This window comes from Myotis nattereri (genome assembly GCF_964212035.1).
Source record: "Myotis nattereri genome assembly, chromosome: 6".
Classification (NCBI taxonomy): domain Eukaryota; kingdom Metazoa; phylum Chordata; class Mammalia; order Chiroptera; family Vespertilionidae; genus Myotis; species Myotis nattereri.
The window spans coordinates 33,111,165-33,129,538 of NC_138081.1; the positions used below are offsets into that span (position 1 = coordinate 33,111,165).

At 38.1% G+C, this 18,374-nt stretch overlaps 1 protein-coding gene across 1 annotated transcript in view; it reads left to right on the forward strand.

The window, feature by feature from the left end:
- The window catches only part of ADGRB3 (adhesion G protein-coupled receptor B3), a 690,088-nt gene that overhangs the window by 376,143 nt on the left and 295,571 nt on the right, over positions 1–18,374 (forward strand). Inside the window, exon 16 of the mRNA XM_081094478.1 lies at positions 3,185–3,287. Coding sequence (XP_080950604.1) covers positions 3,185–3,287 — 103 coding nt within the window. The remainder of the gene's footprint in view (positions 1–3,184; positions 3,288–18,374) is intronic.

The window sequence follows — 18,374 nt, forward strand, 5'->3', positions numbered from 1 at the left end:
CTGTCTAGGGCAGAAAGAAAACTTGATATGATTTTAATCATCTTAAATTTAAGGCCTTTTATTTTTTATATTTTTTTATTGATTTCAGAGAGGAAGGGAGAGGGAGATAGAGAGATAGAAACACCAATGATGATAGATCAACAGCCTCCTGCAGACCCCAAATGGGGATTGAACCTGCAACCCAGGCATGTGTTCTTGACTGGAATTGAACATGGGGCTCTTCAGTCCGCAGGCTGATGCTCTATCTATTGAGCCAAACCAACTAGGACTATTAAGGCCTTTCAATGACTCACCTGTGATGTATCCTGGAGAATGACCTATATGCATTTGAGAAGAATGTATAATCTGCTGTTGTTGGATGGAATGTTATATATGCCTGTTAGTCCACGTGTTCTATAGTGTTGTTGAAATTCTCTGTTCTTTTTTTTTATGCTATCTGATTAATCTAACCACGATTCTGTTATTGTGTTACTGTCCTTCTCTTTTAAGTCTGTTAGTGTTTGCTTCATATATTTGGGTACTCAGTTGTTAGGTACAGGTATGTTTACAATTCTTATATCTACCTGGATAATTGACCCTTTCATTATTTTATATATTTTTTATTTGTCTCTTATTACAATGTTTCGACTTAATGACTATTTTGTGTGCTACAAGTATGACCGTTCTTGCTCTCTTTTGGTCATCATTTGTATGGAATATTCTTTTCCATCTTTCCATTTCAGCCACGTATGTCCTAAAGTGCATCTCTTGTAAACAGTTGCATTGCATTTTATAATCACTTTTTTGCTTTCTTTGAGATAGGCTTCATAGATATCCTTCGTCACTTAAGCCTTTTTTTAAAATGTGAAGAATAACTTAGGTCTCCTTTGAGTGAATAACTCTACCCATTTTTAAATGTTATTGATGCCAAGTAACACAAACTTCAAGGACAAGAAAGATTGTTATTACTCTAATCATGAAATGCATTTGGCTGTAGATCAGCTTTCCTAGCAATGAATACAAATATACTAGTAGACCCAGCCAAGAAGCATTAGTAGATCACAAAGCCTGACATAAGGAGCCAGCTTTTCACTTATGCAAATTAGACTCAGTTGATTGAATAAATTAAAACTAATTTTGTACAATGTACACTTTTTTAATAGGAACCTATTGCATTATATAAATTTGCTGATTTTTCCTTCATTGAACATTTTGATACCACAATATAATTACATTTCAAATCAACTTGAACAAAAGTTTGATTTTTTTAGTATGTGTTTACTTAATAAGGCATTCAAATATTTTTAGCACTAAAATGTGCCAAGCATAATGCAAATGAGGATATATAAATACTAGATACAAATATTGCCCTCATGGAACTTCTAATCTTGTGGAAGGGGGCATATCATAGCATTAATGCATGCAGTGGTAGAAATAAGTGCATGTTAGTAGCACAGGGTGGGGGGTAATCACATAAATATGATAAGAATATTCACCTGCATTAATATATTGACATACATCCTTTCCCACATATATTCTAAATAAGCTAACACACACACACACACACACACACACACACACACACACACACACACTCTCAGCAAAAGCCATAAGGCATATTCCTTCTTCTAGGGACCATCTCCATCAGGCCAGGTGAGTAGCTGATGAACCTGGCTCAGATAACATACCCTACAGAAGGCTGCTTATCTTAGCTACTTATCTTTATCTTGCTTTCCACAGCCCAGTTTCCCAGTCAAAATCTCTACGTATCTATACACACAAAGAGATCTTCATAACTCCCTTGACAAATTTATAAATTTCAGGGGTTATTTTTGTAAACTATGTACCTTTCTAAATAATACAAAATATCTGTATGCTATGTATATCCTTCTCAATGTACCTTACCATTGATTGACTCACTTAGTATTAAATGAAATACTGGAAACGTGAGAGTGGGAGGGGATCAAGTGCAAAGAGGCTCAAGGAAGCTGTTGAGGGTGAAGGAGCAGTTGTCTGTCTTAATTTGGTGGTGGCTACATGATAATTACAATTACCAAAAACATTATACTCCCCACTTAAAATTGATGAATTGTATTACCTGCAACTAAAGCCTAAAACAACAAAAACGAGGAAAAAGAATAATTTTGTCTTTGAAAACTGTTGAGTTCCCAGAATTGTACATGTTCTATAGAAAAGCAGGTGGCTTATAGTAAATCAAAAAGGGGGGCTGAAAAATATATTCTATATATGTATATATATATTCTAGATATTTATATATTATAAATATTTATATATATTTGTTCAATATATATATTTCTTCAGAAAGAAATATACTCCTTCAAAAAGCTAAAAGTACAATGACATCTTTGAGTCTCTAAATAATAGTACATGTATAGAATTTTTAAAATGTTGGATGAAACTCTATATGTGCAAGAAGGAGTTGGTTCAGCTTTATGTGTTTATATTTATGTATAATTTTTGCAGTTTGTAAATATAATTATCTTTAAAGCTTCTCTGTGAATGAACTGCACATGTTACGATCGTTTGAAAGGCAAATATGTTCCGTACACTGAGCATAATGAGATAAAGAGGTGGCCTGTAGATCTCCATCACTGACATGAATGATGGTCAATAATTATCAACAGCATTTATTTATATTTAAACTCTACTTGTTTTCATGCTACACCACAAATTCATCTTAATGAATTTGGAGATAGTCTTAAATGCCAGGACAGCACTTTGCAAGAAGAATGTTTGGTCTCCTGGAGAAAACAAACAAATAAACAAATAAACAAAAACCTGTTTGATCCATCTTGAGCTCAATGGATTATATTCATTTAAAGATTACCTGAAAGTTTAAATTCACAATCCATCTATCTTATAGGCGAGTCAGATTTAAGTAATTGAAAGCTTGCCAGTGCTATTGCTTTTTCATCTTTCCTCCATCTAAAATGGTAGCAGTCAGCAATAGCTTCCCACTTTCCAAAATGTTCTAATCCACACAGGGTTTGTTTATAACAAAAAATGAACTGTTCTTTCCATGAATAGTAGTTTAGTATCATGTTTTAAATCTACTTGCCCTATTTTTTTTTTTTTTGCTTAGGATTTGTTTATTTAACATGCTATCCCAACATGTATTAAGCAATAGGAATTTATATTTGTCATCAGTCCCTTTTCCTTGTAATCATTATTTACTGTGTTTCAGGAATTATACTGTCGTTAATTCCAAAATCATCGTGGTCACAATAAGGCCTGAACCCAAAACAACGGATTCGTTCCTGGAAATAGAACTAGCTCATTTGTCTAATGTAAGTATTATTCACTTGCTTGTAGAATTTGTCTTTTAAAGAATATTACCAGTCGTGTTTTAACCGATAAGACCATAACACATTTTCTAGGCTTTTTAGAGTTGCAATTTGTTATGAGGATATGTTTTTATAGAAATGAAATGCCATATTATTTTACACTTTTGTTCATTATAAAATGTTCTTCAGTTTACCTGAGATAATGGAAAATTGTTTATCAGTGTATACATCATTATTGGGCTCTGAGCTAGGCAATGGGGGAGATCATGATGAATAAGTACAAATTTCACCACAAGGTAGAGAAGACTGCCATGTAAATATATAGATTTAATACAGGGTGGAGCAAAATTAGGTTTACAGTTTTTCATATAGAAAATAATACAATAATTAATAAATAATAATGCAATGATAAACTTTGTGTTTCATGTACTCACAACTGTAAACCTACTCTTGCCCCACCTTGTATTTTAGTGCTTGACAATATGACTCTCAAATTATTTTAAGGAATGACTAATAAAAAGAGAAGGAATGCTGAAAAAGAATAAAATTAAGGGAAGCTGTCCAACCACATGTTAATATATATTCCTGATTCAAGAATGAATAGGTCAATGGGCAAAAGGGAGAGTCCAGTAACGAAGTTAATATATGATACAGAAATCATATCATATCAATGGTGAAAGTAATTAATTATTATTATTTGGACAACTGTTTAATCACTTGAAAAAAATTAAGTAACCTAGATACTTACTATATATTAATGTAACTTTTAGAGACAGTAATATTTGAAAGCAATAAATATGGTATGATATAAGAATGCTGCCCTACAAACTTTTGTAATTGGCACCCTGGTAATAAGAATTACGAGAATGCTAGGAAAATACATGGGCAAATAATCATATATTCTTCAGGATTCTACACCAAAAGCAAAGATTATAAGGAAAAGGAATGCCTTTACTACACTAATTAACACTAATCCTATCTAATAAAAGACAAAAAGGGTAATTAACTGTACCTCTGCTATGCTTCCCATTGGCTAATCAGCAAGATATGGAAATTAACTGCCAACAAAGATGGCAGCCAGCAGCCACACAACTGAAGCGAGCAGGAGGTTTGCTTGCTCCAGTGATGGAGGAAACCAAGGTTCCCTGCCTGCTGTGGCCGGTTCTGAGCTCTGAAATCAACAGCTCCAAAAGCAACAAAGTTTCAATTATAGAAGCTAAACAAACCCCAGATACCTGCTTTCAGCCAGCCATGGCCACAGAGCTGGGAGCGCCAGTGACGGCAACAGAGTTTCAATTATAAAAGGTAAATAAATCCCAGAATAAAAAGAAAAAAGGGAGAGTCTGGGAGCTTCAGTTGCTGGCCAGCCTGAAAATGGCCCTCAGTCCCTCACCCAGACTGGCCAGGCACCCAAGTGGGGACCCCCACCTGAAGGGGGTGTGACCAGCTGCAAACAACCATCAGCCCCTCACCCAGGCTGGCCAGGCACCCAAGCAGGACCCCCACCCTGATCTGGGACACCCTTCAGGGCAAACCAGCCAGCCCCCACCCATGCACCAGGCTCTATCCTATATAATAAAAGGGTAACATGCAAACTGACCCCAACAGCAGAAAGACTGGGAATGACTGGTCACTATGACACACACTGACCACCAGGGGGCAGATGCTCAATGCAGGAGCTGCCCTCTGGTGGTCAGTGCGCTCCCACATGGGGGAGCTCTGCTCAGCCACAAGCCAAGCTGACGGCTGCCAGCACAGTGGTGGTGGTGGGGGCCTCTCCCGCCTCCTCAGCAGTGCTAAGGATGTTCGACTGAAGCTTAGGTCTGCTCCTCGCTGGCAAGTAGACATCCCCCGAGGGCTGCTGGGCTGCCAGAGGGATGTCTGATTGACAGCTTAGGCCCAATCCCCTGGGGAGCAGTCCTAAGCCAGCAGGTGGTCATCCCCCGAGGGGTCCCAGACTGCGAGAGGGCACAGGCTGGGCTGAGGGATTCCCCCACCTCCCCCCCGCTGGTCCTCTAGTCCATACTAATAAAAGGGTAATATGCTAATTAGACTGGGAGACCGGACATCTTCCTACCATACGACTTATTTCTGGACAAAGCCATGATGGTGGAGGCCAAGGCAGAGGCAGTTAGGGGTGATCAAGCCAGCAGGGGAGGGCAATTGGGGCCATGCAGCCAGCAGGGAAGGGCAGTTGGGGCCATGAGGCCAGCAGGGGAGGGCAGTGTGGGGTCAATCAGGCTGGCAGGGGAGGGCAGTTTGGGGCCATCAGGCCAGCAGGGGAGTGGTTAGGTGGTAAACAAGCTGGTAGGCAGGCAAGTGGTTAGGAACCAGAGGTACCAGATTGTGAGAGGGATGTCTGACTGCCCACAGGGATGGGGCCTAAACTGGCAGTCAGACATCCCCCAAGGTGTCTCGGATTAGAGAGGGTACAGGCTGGGCTGAGGGATTCCCCCACCCCCATGCATGAATTTCATGCACCATGCCTCTAGTAAAATATAATGAAAAAACAAAAAAATATATAACATCTATACTAATAAAAGGGTAATATGTTAATTAGACCGGGTTGACCTGACATCTTCTGGTCGTCCGGCTCTCCTTCTGGACAAAGCCATGGTGGCAGGGGCTGAGGCAGAGGCGGTTAGGGATGATCAGGCCAGCAGGGTAGCAGTTCGGGGCTATCAGGACAATAGGGGAGGGCAGTTAGGGGCGATCAGGCCAGCAGCAGAGAGTGGTTAGGGGTGATCAGGCTGGCGGGCAGAGGGGTTAGGGGCAATCAGGTAGGCAGTCAGATGAGTGGTTAGGAGCCAGCAATCCCAGATTGTGAGAGGGATGTCCGACTGCCAGTTTAGGCCTGATCCCTGCAGTCGGACATCCCCTGAGGGGTCCCGGATTTGGAGAGGGTTCTGGCCTGGCTGAGGGACCCCCCCCTCATGCATGATTCCGTGCACCGGACCTCTACTTTAAAGATAAATGGCAGAAAAAAATACATTTTCAACATATTTTTCAAACAAAATATTTGTATATCATGTTAAAAGCTTTTATAAAACCTCAAATAAAAATTATATATATAAACTTACCAATAGTCAAGGAAGCAAAAGACAAGAACAAACTTGCAAAGAAATTATAAAAGCAATAAATAATATTATGCCAATATTACTAGCCTCATTATTAATGAAGCATTGCTTGTTGGCTACTATTTTTGTCATAGAATTGTCAAATATAAAATATTTATATTCAATACTAAAGTTGGTGACATTTTAGAGAAATTAGGCAATTTTATAAATTCTTGTTGAACAAACTATGCTAATTTTTCTGAAAACCTTTTAAATGTTTCACCTTTTAACCATCAATTTTAAATATAGGAATTTGTTCAAAGGAAATAAAGAAAAATTTGTCAGCATTCTTACTTAACTATTTATGATAGCAAATTATTTTAAAACCACCTAAATACCCAGTAGAAATACATTTATTGTCAAGTTAAAAATACATTAAGTTGCAGGCAGTATGTATAGTTTATATAAGCTGGGACAAATGTAGTTTTACAGTTATCTATATGTAAAATAATACAATAATTAAAAAAACAAAACACTGTAGATCACACACAACAGTATGGTGATTACCAGCAGAAAAGAGTCAGGTAAAGTAGAGGAGGATGTAAAAGGGATAAGTAGTGATGGAACGAGACTTGACTTGGAGTGGTGAGCACATAATACAATATGTAGATGATGTATTTTAGATTTATACATAGTTTTATTAGCCAATGTCACCCCAATAAATTCAATAAAAATGAATAAAGAAATAAAATAAGGATAAACTCTGTGTTTCACATACAACAGTAGGCCTGCTTATGCCCCTCTCTATATGTGGGCAACAATAGAAGTTTTAAACATAAGACAAAGGGGAGTTAACTCTAGGGTACTCCAGAGTAGGAGAATGGATGGGCAGCATTTCAAAGTGCTAATTTAAGGGTCAGAAAAGGCTTCTTATAACTATCTAGGTGCTCCAGTGTTCTAAATCTAAATACTCCATTCCAGAATGACAAGAACCCTTTCTTAAATCCATACAACTGCAACTGAAATTCTTTGCATTTTGTTCAGTCCTTTTTAGAAATTTAAAATATCTACTTATCCCTTATATAATCTCTTGGAATACTTAAGTCATTAATGAGGAGGGGCAAGGAAGGTGATTCCTGTTATGGTTTTCATAATTATATGTTTACTAGAGGCCAGGTGCACAGATTTGTGCACTGGTGGGGTCTCTCTGCCTGGCCTGCGGGGATCAGGCTGAAACTGCTCTCTGACATCCCCCAAGGGGTCCTGGATTGCAAGAGGGTGCCGACCAGTCCGAGGGACCTCACTAGTGCACGATCAGGGCTGGGGAGGGACCGCGGGAGGGCTCCAGGGTATGTCTTGCCCATCTCGCCCAGTCTCGATCACCTGGACCCCAGCAGCAAGCTAACCTACTGGTCAGAGCATCTGCCCCCTGGTGGTCAGCATGCATTATAGTGACTGGTCCAACAGTCGAACAGTCGGACACTTAACATATTAGGCTTTTATTATATAGGATACTTCCAATATTAATGTAAGCCAGTCTCCTGTGTTGTATACACATAGGTTTTTTTTTATTCCTTAAAAAATTTTTATGAAGTTGACTTTTACATGCGAGTAACAGAAGCACAAAGTGATTGGCATTTTCCCAAATTGATGTACTTAGTGAATGACATAATGGGATTTATAATCATATTCTGTTTTACAAAACCTATTTTGTAATTTCTGATTTTTCCTAAAAAAACAAACAAAACACCTTGGTTTATAAACAATGACAATTATCTTTTTTTGTAAACCACTTTTTACTAAAATGTTTCAGGCTTCCTAGATTGCTTAATGAAAATATCAAATCTCTCAGCAATAACTTTTAAACATCATAATTAATAATTAACCTATTAGGTCTTTTCCTACTTTTGTCATACTGATTCTAACTTTGAGAGTGTGTTTGATCACTATACTATCTACTTCCTCAAACCTTAGAATAGCCATGATTGCCTCACTGCATTGAAACCTGGGAAATAATTTTAACATTGCTTTTGAGTAAGGAATTTGTTTCTTTGTATGCTCCAAATTTGTTAGCACTGGCAAGTGTGGCTCAATATGTACACACAGACATATACACATGCACATATACACATACCCATCATTAGTCTGCTTTGGTTCTGATGGGTCTGAACCTGCTGTGACTTCTTAAGGTGGATAATATCCCTTTAAAATGAGTTAGAAAAATCAGTTATCTTAGTGATCTGGTGCTTTATTAACATTGCAAGCTGTAATACACATTATTTTTCCAAATAAAAAGTCTTTCTATAGTTCCATATCTCATGAAGAGATGGATTGGACTGTCTGGCTGGCAGTTTTTGCAGTCTAATCTTGTTGTCATTCTTTTTATTTCTTCCTCTGAGCAACAACTTCAATGGCCTTGTTAGGGTGATACTGCTATCTTTCAGGACTGAAAAAATGCACCATGTTTATTTGTAATTTTCAAACTGCTCATATTCATAAAAGATCTCATGGGAATTTGGACTTGTGGGAGTGTGTATTTTTTTGCCATATTTGCTTGCATATGAATAGGATCAATCTAACAAATTAAGGAGTTTGTTTTATGTGCATAAACTAAAATTAATCATCAACCATGGCCTTTGTAAATAATAGTGGGAAACACAATGGAAGACTGTAATGAATGTGCTTGTTAGCATTAGATAAGCGTGAGAAACAATGAAAAGAGATTCCAACATTCATCAGTGGGTATTTTTATGAATATCAAAGGCTGATAATAACCTAAGAAACTAAAAATCACTTGGCAAAGCTTAAAGTCTAGGCTTTGCATCTATAATTTCTGCAAAGGATTTTTGTATACCTTTACTTTTATTTATTTTTATTTTTAAATTCTTTATTGTTTAAAGTATGATATATGTCTCCTTTTTGCCCCATTGCCCTCTCCCCAGCCGCTCCCACCCCCCAGCATATGCCCTTACCCCCCCTACTATCTGTGTCCAATGGTTATACTTATATGAATGCATATGTTTACTTTTAAAATTACTTTTCTACCCTTGTGTTTTGTCCATGTGGAAGAAAGAGATTTCTGATATTTTGCTTGTGTAAAGCTCTTGGTAATTTTAAAGGAGTGTCATGAAATGCTAACTAGACAAGAAATTGATGGCTCTGCCAACAGCTGAAATTGAGATAGAATCATTCTCTACTTACAGCTATTTGGGGTGTATCCTAAATTTCAGTAAGCATTCTTCTCCATTACATTTCAAATTCTGCTTATTTTTATTCATAATACATAGCTAATATTCTTCAAAAAGATTTAGAATAATTATTCTGTTGTTGGAGAAGGGCTCAGCAAACTTTTTCAGTTAAGAATCACATAGTAAGTGTTTTAGGTGTCTGGGCCATAGTTGTTTCTGTCCCATCTATTCACCTATGGCTGTTGTAGAGTGAATGCAGCCGTAGACAGCATATAAACAAGTGGGTGTGACTCTGCAATAAATTTTATTTTCAAAAATAGGTAGCAGACCAGATTGATCTCCTGGTCCATGTAGATTGTCATTCCCTGTGTGGTAAACAGAATAATGGCCCCCAAAGATGTTCACACCCTAATCCCCAGAATCTTTTAATATGTTATGTTACACATCAAAAGGGACTTTTCAGATGTGATTAAAAGTAAGGACATTGATGCCCAGCCAGTGTGGTTTAGTTGGTTGAGTGTCATCTCATGAACCAGGGGTCACAGCTCAATTCCCAGCACATGCCAAGGATGCAATCCCTAGTAGGGGGCTTGCAGGAGGCAGCCTATCAATGTTTTTCTCATATTGACGTGTCTCTCTCTCTCTCTCTTCCTCTCTCTGAAATCAATAAGAACATACTTAAAAAAATAAAAAAGTAATGACATTGAGTCTTTAGATATTTCTATATATAGTATCATGCCATTTGCTAATAATTACAGTTTTATTTCTTCCTTTCCAATTTGAATACCTTTTATTCAAATTGGCTAGAATTTCCAGTACTATGTTCAATGAGAGTGGTGAAAGCAGACATCCCTGTTTTGCTCCCAATTTTAAGAAAAACTATTTTAGTTTTTGCCTGTTAAGTATTATGTTGACCGTGGGTTTGTCATATGTGGCTCATATTACATTAAGGTATGTTCCCTATATTCCCATTTTGCTAAAAGTTTTTATTGTAAATGAGTGCTGGATTTTATCAAATGCTTTTTCTATATCTGTTGATATAATCATGTAATTTTCATTCTTCATTTTGTTTATGTGGTGTATCATGTTTATTGATTTGTGAATATTGTACCAATCTTGCTTCCCCAGAATGAATCCCACTTGATCATGGTGTATGAACTCTGTAATGTATTGTTGGATGTGCTTTGCTAATATGTTGTTGAGGGTATTTTTCATCTATGTTCATCAGGGATATTAGTCTATAATTGTATTTCTTTGTCATGTCTTTATCTAGTTTTGGAATGAGGATAATGGTGGCCTCATAAAATAAGTTTAGGAGTCTTCCCTCATTTTGAATTTCTTGGGATAGTTTGAGAAGGATAGGTATTAGATCTTTCTTTGGTTAAATTTGCCTCTGAAGCCATCTGGTCCAGGACTTTTTTTTTTAATATATTTTATTGATTTTCTATAGAGAAGAAGGGAGAGGGATAGAGAGTTAGAAACATTGATGAGAGAGATCGATCAGCTGCCTCCTGCATGCCCCCTACTGGGGATGTGCCCACAACCAAGGTACATGCCCTTGACCAGAATCAAACCTGGGACCCTTGAGTCCGCAGGCCGATGCTCTATCCACTGAGCCAAACCGGTTCGGCTGGTCCAGGACTTTTGTTTGCTGGTTGTTGTTGTTGTTGTTGTTGTGTGTGTATGTGTGTTTACTGCTTTTATTTCATTAGTTTTAATTGGTCTATTCAGATTTTCAGAATCTTCCTGATTCAGTTTTGGAAGATTATATGCTTCTAGGAATTTTTCCATTTTGTCCAGGTTGTCAATTTGTTGACATACAGTTGATTGTAATATTTCCTTAAAATCCTTTGTATTTCTGTAGTGTCCATTGTTATTTCTCCTCTTTCATTTCTGATTTTATTTATTTGAGACCTCTCTCCTTTTTTCATTATGAATCTAGTTAAAGGCTTGTCAGTCTTGTTTATGTTTTCAAATAACCAGCTCTTGGTTTCATTGACCTTTTCTATTGTTTCTTTTAGTCTCTATGTCATTTATTTCCACTCTAATCTTTATTATTTCCTTCCTTCTACTTACTCTGGCGTTTGTTTGTTATTTTTTCTAGTTATTTTGGGTGTAAGTTTAGATTATTTGAGATTTTACTTACTTCTTGAGGTAGGCCTGTATTGCTAAGAATTAACCTCTTGGAACAGTCTACTCAGTAAATGGTGTTGGGAAAATTAAACAAGTACATACAAAAAAAAAAAGGAGCTAGACTACCTCCTTATACCATTCACAAGAATAAACTCAAAATGAGTTAAAGATTTAAATGTAAGACTCAAAACCATAAAATTCTAGTAAAAAGCATCAGCAGTAAAATCTCAGATATTTCTCATAACAATGTTTTTTCTGATGTATCTCCCTGAGCAAGGGGGAAAAAAGAAAAGAAAAACAAATTTTAATACATCAAACTAAAAAGTTTTTTCACAGCAAAGGAAACCATCAATACAATGAAAAGACAACCCACTGGATGGGAGAACATATTTGCCAATTATACATCTACTAAGGGGTTAATATCCAAAATTTATAAAGAACTCAAACAACTCATCACCATAAAACAAAAAATGCAATTGAATTAACGGACAAAGGACCTAAATAGACACTTCTCCAAAGAGGACATACAAATGACCAATAGACATGAAAAGATGCTCAATGTCGCTAATCATCAGAGAAATACAAATTACAACCATTATGAGATATCACCTCACGCCTGTCACAATGGCTGTCACCAATAAATCAACAAACAACAAGTGGTAACGAGGATGTATAGAAAAGGGAACCTTCATGCGCTATTGGTGGGAATGCAGATTGGTGCAGCCACTATGGAAAACAGTATAGAGTATCCTAAAAAAATTAAAACGGAACTGCCTTTTGATCCAGCAATTCCACTTCTGGGAATATATCTGAAGAAGCCCAAAACACTGATTAGAAAGAATATATACACCCTTATGGTTATTGCAGCACTATTTACAATAGCCAAGATTTGGAAGCAGCCAAGCGCCCATAATTAGATGAGTGGATAAAAAAAAAGCTGTATATTTACACAATGGATTAATATTCAGCTATAAAAAAGAAAGAAATCTTACCTTTGTGACAGCGTGCATGGACCTAGAGGGTATTACGCTAAGTGAAATAAGCCAGTCAGAGAAAGACAGATACCAATTGTTTTCACTTATATCTGTGATCTAATGAACAAAATAAACAAACAAAATAGAAATAGACTCATAGATACAGAAAAAAAACTGACAGTTTGGGTGGGGGAGAGGTTGAGGGATGGATGAAATAGGTGAAGGGATTAAACAAAAACCTCATAAGCATAGACAACAATACGGTGATTAACAGAGAGAAGGTGGGTGAGGGTAGGTAGAAAAGGGTAAAGGGGGATAAATGGTGATGGGAGTGGTGAACACAATATATACAGTTGATGTATTATAAAATGTTACACTTGGAACATTTAATTAACCAATGTAACCCCAATAAATTAAATCGAAATATTTTTAAAAAGGACATTGAGATGGGAAAATTATCCTAGATTGTCTGAATAGGTCCAATTTAATCACATGAGCCATTAAACATGGATAACCTTTCTCTATGGCTATGATCAGAGAGAAACAGAGAAAGGAATCAACTGCCATTGCTTACAGTAAAGATGAAGGAAGGGGTCACAAGCAAGGGGATATGTTCTAAAAGCTGCCTCTAAAAGCTGAAGACACCCCTGGTTGCCCACCAGGGAGGAAATGTGGAGGCAGTCCCACAACTGCCAAGAACTGAATTCTGCTGAGACCTGCATGAGCCTGAACATGGATTTATCCCCAGACCCTGCAGAAAGGGGTGCAGTTCCGCCCAGGCTTGGATGTCAGCCTCGTTAATCTTTTGAGCAGAGACCCAGGCTTCTGACCTACAAAAACTGCAAGATAATTAATTTGTGTTGTTCTATGCATCTAAGTTTGTGGTAATTCATAACAGCAGTAATAGAAAAGTAATAACCCCTGCATTGCAAAATTAACCTTTAGATTATGAAGGTAATAGTTGTATACATTAATAGTGCCATTTTGAATCAGATATACTAAAATACTAATGATTCATTATTCAATAAAAATCAATTAGCAACTAGAGATTACATTTTGTCCTGCTGATTATTATACGAGCATTTTAGGAGCCTGATTAAAGGAATGACCAGACAGTGAGAATGGCCATGTAAAGTGGAAGTACTAGTAGATAGTGGGAGAAATTATAGGAAGCCATAAGATGGTATCACCTGTGCAGCCACGAAAGCAACTTGTGGAACCAGGTGTTGGAGGCCAGGGACAACTCTGACATTTACAGATATGTTGTACTCTGGAAGCAATTTAGCGGAACTCTGCTGGCAGCTACTGGACTGGAGCAGTGAAAAACACTCCTCCAGCCCTTGTCTCCACAACAATCCCATGGAAGTATTATTAAGACACATTATTTTATCCTCTTGGCTATAAAAAGAAAATACCTATGGTGTATATTGTATGCATAAAGAATCTACTTTAGTTATTTAGGTATTTCTTAAAGTTATTTTGCACTTTCAACACACAAAGGAAATATGTAGAGGGTTTTGCCCCATTCTTTTTCATGCTCTAAGACATACATGTGGAGGCAATGATTTTCTTTGCAGGATACACATATGAATAATTACTGATAGTGGTTCAATTTTTTACTGTTTCTCATATGTCAAAAGGAAAGTGTCCATCTATAATAATATATATATTCAGGTTAGTGATATATCTCAGAAATGAGAGAAGCAAGCTGTTATCCATCCCCCAAAATAGTGTCATGTGGTTAATGGGAGCTACTGAGTAACCCGATAGCAGAAACTGAAGTAAATATGTGCGCTCTCCTCGTGTTCTAATTAAACAGCTGCCAACTCCTCGAGAAGAGCTATGTAACAGGAATGTGACTCATCCTGATAAACAATGTTCTGCACTTCTCACTTCAGTGGCTTTTGTATCATTCTGCTTTAGTTAAAGACAGTTCTTCCTTTTCCATCTCCTTGGTGTGATACGTTCCCATTGTGATCTATTCAAAAACTATATCTCCATATCTCCATCCACATTCCTGTAAAGTATTGCATATTCAGTGAGGCTCTTATACTTTATATACCTATCAGTCATCCCTTCAAAAACAAAGACCCATGTTTGTTCTTTTTAGAATTATTTTAAATTACTAAAATATGAAACAGTACTTACCATAACCTTGAAACGAGGTTTAGAGAACATTCAATAGACTATTTCTTGTTGTTCATTTTAATATTGTATTTTTTTCAAGTGCATCATCTTCTTGGGAGGTGTATCACACTTGTAGGGACTATGAAGCTGTTTATAAGTTGAGCCATAGCCTGAAAGGGTTCCCTCTCATTGATCAGCTTTTAATGATGTCATAGGTATGACCATGGAAAAATGTACATCTACTAAGATCTTACTTCCCTTAGCACTAATTCCTAAGGTTTTTAAAATTGTTTTTTCTCAAGTAATATGAGAATTATAAGCAGAATATAAATTAGTCTATTGCAGATCATGTCAGTCATTTTGAACCTGTTCTTGAGGAATTCCTAAAATCTATCTGTGCAGTTATATAATAACTAGAGACCCAATGCATGAAATTCATGTAAGGGGCTCAGCCCTCGCAGCTGTTGTGGCTGCCTCAGCCCTTGCAGCCCCGGCTTCATCCAGAAGGTTGTCCAGAAGGATGTCCAGAAGGTCATTTGGCTGTCTGGTCATATTACACTTTTATTATTATAGATGACAATTACACCTTAGTGGAGAAATGAAGGAAGAATAAGCTTAGCAAAATCCAGATCATTTTAATGTAATGCCTTTATGTTTAAAATTTATAAAATTGAATAGAGATAGTATAGTGAACATTCTTTCTCCCATCCACACTCAAAATGTCAATGTACAATTAACTAGAAGTGACAGAAAGAATGATTTTGGAATATCTGAGTCAGAGCATTGGAAATGATGAAATAGTTATGATGAAGTCCCTGTCCTTCTTCATGTTTATAGATGCTTTGTTGATTTATTTGCTTGACCATTATAGACAAGGAGGTATTTTGTTTCAAGAGGACTATGAAAGCTATAAGAAAGTTAAGAGGTTTCCAGATTCAGAATTTACTATGGTATATGAGCACTAAGCATCTGAAAGGTCAAAGAAACACAAAGTAAATTAACCACATTATTTCGGTTTTGAGTAGTACTTACTTCTCCAAATTTGATGTGAATAAAAAATATTGGTGGGTAGAAGGGGTAAATTGCATGTTCCTAGTTTAGCCCTAATCTCAGAATTCATGGAGCCAAGGAATATATCTATCTATTTATCTGATTTCCCCCCCACACCCTGATCTTGGGCAGGGCCAGCTGGCCAATCTCCCATGGGCCCTCACCCCCAACCTGCCCAGCCCCAATCGACACCCATCAGGGTGGGCCAACAGGACCCCACCGGTGCACAAATTTTTGCACTGGGCCTCTAGTCTCCTATATGATAAAAGGCTAATATGCAAATAGACTGAACAGCAGAATAACCAAAAAACTGGTTGCTATGATGTGTGCTGACCACCAGGGGGCGTGTGTGGAACTTGGTGGGACTAGGCAGCAGGTGTCAGAGCGTGGAACATGGCAGGTGTCAGCCATGGCGCGATGATGGAGGAAGTGAATGGGGGGCGCTAGACCAAGGCAGGGTGCTAGTCGCTGTCATTGGGCCAAGCTTCTGGTAGTTACTGAAAATTCTTTGCTCCCACATGCCGCAGTCCCGCCCAATGCTCGCACCTGCTGCCAGTGCCTGCCCCGCTTGCACCCACTGCCGGCACCCGGCGCCAGCCCCAATTGCTCAGCACAGTCAACAGGTGCTAGTGGCAGCTGCTGGTCCTGATCATCCCTGAGGGCTTCTCCACCCGCCCTGCTCCTGAGGGGTTATTGAGGCAGCAGCCACCACTCACACCTGCTGACAGCACCCAATCCACTTGCACCTGCTAATGGCACCAGCCCCAATCCCTCCACAACATCAGTGGGTGTGAGCAGGGACAGCACCATCAGCACATGGGAGTGGTGGTGTCAGGAGTGGGGCTGCGGGCAGACAGGGACCAGAGGGACATGGCAGGAAGGGTCAGCGGGGGCATGGAGAATGGGCCAAGACCCACTCCTATGCCCACCACAGCCTCGCAGCCCACAGTTTCTTTGAAGGTGTATGAATTTGTACATTAGGCCCCTAGTTTTTAATAAGCATCCCCATTGATTCTAGAGAAGGTGCAGAGAAAACACTTTTAAACATTAAGATATCAAGAGTGCAATTAAGAAATCATGTAAATTAAATATATTCAGGACTTAAAAATGCCAAGGATAGAGAAACTTGGTCTTCATTCATTTTTATTGTGACTTTACCCTTAGCTTCTCTGTAACGACCTTCCTTCAGACCTCTGCTTAAAGATTATCTTCTCAGTGAATCCTTCCTAATATACATAATTGTAATCATTCACTTACCAGCCTCTCCTACTCAGTGTGACTTACTTTAGATCATAGCACAGATTACCATCCAGCATCCTATATAATGAAAGCCTGATATAGAAATTGTCCCCTTGAACGGTGGTTTGACCAGGAGTTTGACAGGGAGACCGGAGGTTCGACCACTCGCTATGATGTGCGCTGACCATCAGGGGGCAGCGCAGAACATGGCGGGCATCAGTGATGTGGCACTGGCAGCGGGTGGCAGTGGTGGTGCTGTTGGCCTCAATGGGAGAGCGAGATCATGGTGGGATGGTGGAGCAGGTGAGCAGGTGGTGCCAGGCCAAGGCGGGCGTGAGTGGGGGCCCGATCGCCCCGCTGATCACATTGCAGATGGTGACCAGTGGCCATGCTGGGGGCACCACTGCCCAGCTCCCAGGCACTGAAGGAGAAAGGGCAAATAGCAATATTAAAATGTTTCTTCTAATTATTTCACTTTCAATGTGCATGATTCCGTGCACTGGGCCACTAGTATTAGATATTTTCATACTTGTTTATGTTTTTTTGTCTGCCTCTTTGCTCTCTTCATTAAGGTGCAGTCTATAAGACAGGATTTGGTTTTGTCCAATGTTGTATTACCAGTGCCTCCAAGAGCACCTGGAATATAATAGGTGTTTACTAAGTGATTTTGTTTACATGAATCAGTAAATGAATGAAAGAACTTATTTTGATCATCTTCCTGGCTCTCCTTTCTGACTTCATTGATTTATGAGAATAATTTATCATCATGAGATATATTTAAAGTATTCCATAGGGAAAAGAAAAAAAGAATCAGTAGATAGTTTTGAAGAAAGAAAAGAAATTTGCTTATGAATGTCTTTCTGTAATCACTGAGATTGAACTAGAAAGGATGCCAAATCCTCCATTATAAAAAGGAAAAAAGAAAAGTTATGCAGACCAAAGGAAAAGAGAGAACCACCCACAGAAATATATTGACAAACTTAGTGATATATTTTACAATTAAATGGATACATTGATTTGATTGATGTCAAAACAGAGAAGTAAAAGAAAATAGCAAAAACTGTTAAAGGCACTTGAAAATAGTGTGTCAAACATTTATAGTAATTGGGAAATTTGGGTCATGGTATACTTTGTAAATGCTTAAAAGCTGGTGAGTAAAAATGTTTAACAGGAGTTAAACTGTGCTATTTTGGATAGTCAAGAGAAGAAAAAAAAACCACACACACACAACTTTTTTGCCCCCAACAAATGAGTTTTCAAGAATAGCATATCCTTTACAGAGTTATCAAATACATGCAGTTTTTTTAAAAAAATATATATATT